Source organism: Fibroporia radiculosa (assembly GCF_000313525.1).
Source record: "Fibroporia radiculosa TFFH 294 genomic supercontigs, scaffold1727, whole genome shotgun sequence".
NCBI classification, from domain to species: Eukaryota; Fungi; Basidiomycota; class Agaricomycetes; order Polyporales; family Fibroporiaceae; genus Fibroporia; species Fibroporia radiculosa.
The window spans coordinates 55,943-62,272 of record NW_012133317.1 but is presented as its reverse complement, the minus strand read 5'-3'; the positions used below and the strand labels follow the sequence as shown (position 1 = coordinate 62,272).

Sequence of the window (6,330 nt, the reverse complement as noted above, 5' to 3'; positions counted from 1 at the left end):
CCCCGCCAGTTCGCCATCGAAAACGGATCTTGGGTGTCTTCCGCTGCGAACCAGCGATCAGCGTGATTGCGCGAACCGAGTCGACTCGTGAGGGTCTACCCCCGGCTTGCATACCTTCTAAATGAGTACCTGGTGGAACAGCCTGATAGTTGTATATCAGCTCTACAAAATAGCCATGCAGCGCAGGCACTCTTACTTCGAATACTGCATGCCTCACTTTCACACTTGAGGGTGCTTGCGAGTCATAAACGACTTGATTGCCATCACTTAAGCTAGCGCCGGGGGTAGACTTGGAGTCCCGAATCGCTTTGAAGCCCGCCACAACCTTCTCCCATTCCTCCGCAACACACCCCCAGCGCTCTCTCGTCGGCTTGACGATCTGTGCGCGCGCCTTCGCAGAGGTGAAGTCCCCATATCGACCCGTCCAATTACCACAGACATAAAGGTTGTAGGATGAGGTCATCGCGTCGACTTCCCCGACCCACTCCAGTTCAGCTTCGGTGTCCCTCTCCGCACCTTTGACGAGCAAGATGCTGTGGTCCTTGTACTTTTGCCACTTGACTCTGCGCGTGATCCCGGGAGAGCCGACGTAGAAGTCGGAGGAGCAGACGTTGTGCAGCGCAATTTGCACTGGGTCGATGGGTGTGAACTGCCTGGTGAACGGCAGGCGGGGGTACAGGACTTGGCGCGCTTCTCGAGGCGTGCTGGCGCGTGGTTTCTGGAACCGGGAGGTGGAGAGCTGTGAAGGGGGCGGCGGTGTGGCTGCGATTCCAATGGGAAGTGTCAGAAACGAAGGCCTATTGTGGACTCGATCGACCCACCCTGAGACTGAGGTGCGCTGAACACCGACAGGCCGTCGTCCGACTCGCTTTCGCTGGCATCGCTGTGCACCAGACGCCGCTTTCCAGGACGAGTCATGTGAGAAACAATGTATATGTGGTATATGCAGGGTGAAAACAATTTGGATCTCGCCGCGCTCGTAGCTCGGGTTGGGTTCAAAGTTGAACGTTGAACATCCAGCCACCTGATCGGGACGCTCGCCAAAATGGGCGTTTATCGGAGATCCCCGCGCCAGCCTTCCGAGATGACTTGCCGCTGTGACATCTTCAGAATTGCGCCAGGCGAATTGAAAGACATCCAGCCTGGACGTACAAAAGTGTTTCTTCGCGTCTTGCTTCCATGCGATGTGTTGGAATATGCAGGTGCTAACCGATCTAGACCGAATCTGACTAACTGAGATGTACGTGCAAGCGGTATACTTACGAGCCCATTGAGTGATCCGGGAAAAGGAAAATAGATAGACGGGCGACGACTGGCTTGTGTCCCAGTATCAATATGTGCCAATCAAACGAGATCGCAGACACAGTTTAACCGACTTTTAGGTTCAGTGTTATCCACTAGCGCAATGTAGATGGCACTGGATGCCCCGTTACTAACCGTGCCGCGATCTCCGTGTGCGCGAACCCATGAGACCGTAGCGCGTCCCCGCGCTCTCGACACGAAAATTGCGAGCACAACGGACGTTCCTGATAACGCAGCGTTCGTGTTCGGTGTCATGCTACAGTCAGCGCACGAATGGCGCTGGGCTAGTGGCCGATATGTCCACGAGTCCGTCCGATCTCTGCGCCCCAAAAGGCATAGTCAGCCTCGTTGCGTTGTGAACAAGATGAAGGAGATGACCGCACTCGAATGCCCTAGCGGTTGCACGCTGCCGCTCGGCGTGCGTAGCGGCATATTGACGAGAAGCTGATCGCGATGCCACTGGGAGTATTAATTTTGAGATAATGATCTCGTGGCGCAGATGATGGCGGTGCGTGATCCACCCACTGGCATCGGCTAGCCTCATCAGCAGAGGTCGCCGATGCTGAACCTACCCGCGTATGGAAGGTACTGTAGAAAGCATCAGGAGCAGGAGAAACTAAGAGGAGGGAGGTCACCATGGCTGCATGAGTCGTGCTGTTAAGCGTATTCTATGCCTCTGCGAGTGGAGTCTGAGTCTTGGCGATTTCCGATTTTTCCACCGATGGTATCAGCAGCCGAGGCACGACACAGCGCTCATACTCTGATGGTCCGGCTGGCAGTTGCGTCTATGCGTCTGTGCAATGGCGAGTGCGCGACCATGCGAATCGGAGTGCCCACCGTGACAAACGCACAAGTCGACAGCGTCAAGCACGGTAGCGCGTCATGTGGCATGCGCGGACTTGAAAAGCCAGGAATGAAATGAAGTCTGATTGAACAGCCTCAGCCAAAAAGGTTTCAATCACCCTTAGGCTGCCTGAGTAAGTTGTCTGGGTAAATAGTGACTGCCCGCCGTGCCGGAGACCGTCTGCGGGATACGAAGCGGGCTGGAGGTTGGTAAGCTGGCTTGAGCCTTGTGAGAATTAATCAGCGGCAGATGCAGGGGAGGGACGGAGAGCGATGGAACTAACTTTGCTCAGTGAGATACCCGGACCCACAAACCACTGGAGAGGTCCGGTAGCCCACCTTCTTCAAGGCAGTACGACGTTGAACGATGAACAATGTCGCAAGTAAGATCAACGAACTTTGAGCACTCGGCGGAATTCAGCCCCATGGGTGCGCAGAACACGTCCACAGTTCTATTTTTCGCAGGAATTTGAGACCGGCCGATTAGCGCTCATTTTGCGATCGCGCATTGTGGCTCGAGATCCGTGTGCGGCCGTGCACCGGATTTCGGAATTGCGCCGCAAATATTCAACGGCGGGCGAACGGACGAAACATGCGACGACGCTTTCTGCACGTTCACGTTTAATTTTGTTTTTAATTTTTCACTTTTCACTTTTCACTTTTCACCTTTCATTTCTCCGTGCGGCCCCCCCTCCCCCCTGCTGAGCTGCATATCGATTTCTCTGGCCGACAAACTGCCGGCGACTATTAGGAGCTCCCCGCGAAAGGATTAAAGCCCATCTACAGCCAGTGCAGAAAATCCGAACGAACATCGGACGGACGGAGGGAACTTGGGCGGCTCCAATTTGGTCCCGGACCACCCTGATAGAACGGTCATCAGACTTGAGGCGAGGCAGCCCAGAAGCCCCCTCAGCGGCGGCGAGAGGCCGGAGGACGCGGCGGGGGCCCTTTGCAGATTCTATAACCTGTCCGACGGTGGCCTGCGTCACCGCACAGTGCTGATAGATTGGCCGTCTGGTCCGGCAATGATGTTCGACGTTCATCTTCAAGCATTCAACGTTCATTCACTCATCACGTCGGGTCATTCATTCAGCCACTCAGGGAAACAAGGGCCACGAACCCGTGATGCACACCTCGATCTCCCCCCTGGGTCGGCGCAACTTTGGCTGAGGCTCAAAATCTGATACAATGTGCAGGGTCAGTGTTTCAGGTGGTGGGATGCGATGAGAGCAGAGACGGGGTTGATTCGAGGTGCTGGGCCAATGCTTCCCTACTAGACTGCACGACACGAGGCCACGACCGCGACTCGGTGACAGCGGTGACGCGCTGCATCTGACCGGAGCCAGCAGCGCACTGATCACAGCAGTGCCTGCAGCGAGACAATTTTCAAACATACCCCTTCGGTGTCACACTCGACTTGCCAGTGCCTGTCCCATCACGGAAAATCCTTGGCAGAAGCTGGGTCTAGGGTTCCCAATGGCGAATCACAAAAATCGCAGTGCTGGATTTTCCAGGACCAGCGCAAGAGGATAAGAATAATTGTGTGAATGGGCCATTAGAAATGGATCAACAAGTATCATCACAGGCGGGACACGTAGCATGCCGCAATTCAGACACTGCATCTACGAGCCCACATTCAAGCAAACGTTAACGTCGCCCCCCACACTCACAACCCGTGTTAACGCCCGGTAGCTGGGGGATGTTCATATCGGCTGTCAACCCCGACCCCATTTCGCTGCCAGTATTCAAATCAAAACACACCAGCCTTACGCAGAACTGTCGTAAGCTAGTGTTCAGACGAGCCATCTCGTTGTTGTCATCAGGCCCAGCAGGGTCTGCAGCGCTTGTGGCACCAATCTGTGTGTTCTTTCCGCACTACCGTCCGGAGGGGCTGCTGCGGCCGCGCCAAAGCTCGTATGATCATTCCCGCTGTCTTCGGGTGAGAAGATACTGTCAGTCATGAGTCTGCAACCACATCCACACGAGGGGAGGCGCCAGCTGAATCAGATGCGCCATTTGTAGTTTGTATTTCCTGAATCAGCTCTGTGCGCGTTCGCGACAACAAAATCTACATTTTCATGTGAGTTGACGCCATTATCGGCCGTGTTGGCCGTGTCGGTGCCAGCGCCAGGGACAGCACGAGGAGCTGCGTCTACCGCACCAGAGTTGGGGTCGGAGCCTGTGCTACTGGCGCCGCCATCAACAGCAGCGTTTATGTTAGCACCAGAGGCAGTACAGTCCGATTCTGAATTGTGGTCGCCAGTTCCGTTTCCTCTGTCAGGAGGGCTAGCCACACGGGAAGCAGAGTTGAGGGCAGCGGTGCGAGAAGATGGGTCGCCACCGCTGTTTGGTGAGCCCGAGGCAGCATTCGCACCGTCAGAAGTCGCTGGCGCACTGCTGTCGGCCGCACCAGTCGCAGAGTCCGAATTCGCATTCGGGCCACCTGCAGCGAGATAAACATTCCCTAGGCCGTCGGAGGCGTCACTAGACCCACTAGTACCGGGAGTGGTAGTGGCGTCATCGTTGTTTTGAGTGTTAGAGCTAGGATCCGTGCTAGGGTCGACGCCGGCTTGACCGCTGCTTGGAGGACCTGGATCGCCGGGAAAGCCGGCGCCCGGGGCATCTGGATCAAAGCCGGGGCAGCTGCATGGAGTGCCACCTACGTCGGCAGCGCCGGAGTCGCCCGCTCCAGCGACGCTGGAGGCGAAGGGTTGTCGTCGCGAGACAAGGGCGGGAGAGTTGATTGGCAGTGGAGAGGGATTGGCAGCGCGGGTCTGGTGTTCCTGGGATAGTGGTTCAAGACTGTCGATGATGACACCGAGTCCCGAGTCGGTCGCAGGTGGATGAGCTGGGGAGGTACGGACGGCGTGGGCGAGCTCGGTCGGTTGTGGCTCGAGGGCGCGATCAGGGGGAGGAGACGGAAGCAAATGGGGATCAGACGGTGGCAGGTGGAGGCTGCAGGCGGTGTGGGCGATCTGTCAAGATGGGAGACTTGAAACGATGGAATTTGTCTGGCATGAAAATGGGTGCCCGCAGCCGTCCGACATCGGATCCGGGCGAGTCAACTCGGCCGGCGCTGTCTCCCGCGCGCGCCTATCCCGAATGTCGTTGCTCGCCGCCGCGGCCTCACTAGGCGCCTCCGCCGCTGTGCATGTCCCTCCCTCCTTCCCTTCCTTCTCCTTCTCCTCCTCCTCCCCTCACGACCCTCGACGACCCTCTTCTCTCGCCCTCCATGACCCGCGGCCGCAGAAAAGACCTCACCATCCCCCCCTCCCGCGCACTCCTCCAGCAGCGCGACTACCGTGCTCGAAAAGCCCGCTACCTCGCCGACCTCGAAGAGCGCGTCCGCCTCACAGAGGAGGAGAATGCCCGTCTCAAGGACGAGGTCGACCTCCTCACCGCAAAACTCCACGCCGCAGGCCAGTCCGTCACCCAGCGAAACAGCCCCAGCCCTGAAGTAGTACGCCTCCTTGCCACTCCCGGCGTCACGCTCACTAATCTTCGCCCCCTTCTCCGCAAACAGGCCGCAGCCACTTCAGACCTCATGCACCACCTCTCCTCCGCCGCAGCCTCCATCGCTCGCTTCCAGCAGGTCGCCCTCCATCCACCTCCCGAACCGTCCTCCAGCATGCTCCAGCTCCCGCCCATCCACAATCACATCCCCACCTCCCTCGCCACCCCCTCCTTCACCCCCTCGCCCCTCCCACAACCACATCGCCGACTCCCCTCCCCCCGCGGCTCCAGCAGGATCGAGCTCCCACCCCTCCACTCCCTCCACCGCGACCTCTTCCGTCCAGACCACCCTGGACACCCATACGGCCACCCGCCCCGCCACACAAAGCCCATTGACCCGGGTCCCCCGCCAAGCTCTTATTCAGAGTCCGAGTGCTGTGGCGGCTACCTCGACTGCAACGACCTCGTCGACGACAAGGACGACGGTCTGTCGGGCGACGACGACCCCCGCGACCCCCGCGACCCCCGCTCCCGCCTCGCGCAGCGCATGTCCGACCTCCGTTCTACCACCTCCTCGTCAGGTCCGGAGGACGGCCCCAGCACCAGAATGTCCCGTTGATTACTGTCCTCACACGCTAATTGATGTGAGTCTGACATCCCCGTGTTCGCCCTGATCTGCGTCTCATCTTCACCGACAGTTCCCGGCCCTGCGTATCCTTATACTGCTCATCA

At 58.1% G+C, this 6,330-nt stretch overlaps 3 protein-coding genes across 3 annotated transcripts; 1 reads left to right on the top strand and 2 right to left on the bottom strand.

Moving 5' to 3' along the window:
* Positions 1-117: 117 nt before the first annotated feature.
* FIBRA_03178 (uncharacterized protein) lies at positions 118-918 on the bottom strand (the record flags this gene model as incomplete). The annotated part of the gene is made up of 3 exons (XM_012325023.1): positions 118-129; positions 197-762; positions 822-918. 3 exons carry the CDS (start codon positions 916-918, stop codon positions 118-120), a joined length of 675 nt encoding a protein of 224 aa, XP_012180413.1.
* A 3,230-nt stretch (positions 919-4,148) lies between these two features.
* Positions 4,149-5,163, bottom strand: FIBRA_03177 (uncharacterized protein; the record flags this gene model as incomplete). The annotated part of the gene is made up of 2 exons (XM_012325022.1): positions 4,149-5,036; positions 5,086-5,163. 2 exons carry the CDS (start codon positions 5,161-5,163, stop codon positions 4,149-4,151), a joined length of 966 nt encoding a protein of 321 aa, XP_012180412.1.
* A 133-nt stretch (positions 5,164-5,296) lies between these two features.
* Positions 5,297-6,217, top strand: FIBRA_03176 (uncharacterized protein; the record flags this gene model as incomplete). The annotated part of the gene is made up of 1 exon (XM_012325021.1): positions 5,297-6,217. One exon carries the CDS (start codon positions 5,297-5,299, stop codon positions 6,215-6,217), a length of 921 nt encoding a protein of 306 aa, XP_012180411.1.
* Between the last annotated feature and the right edge of the window lie 113 nt (positions 6,218-6,330).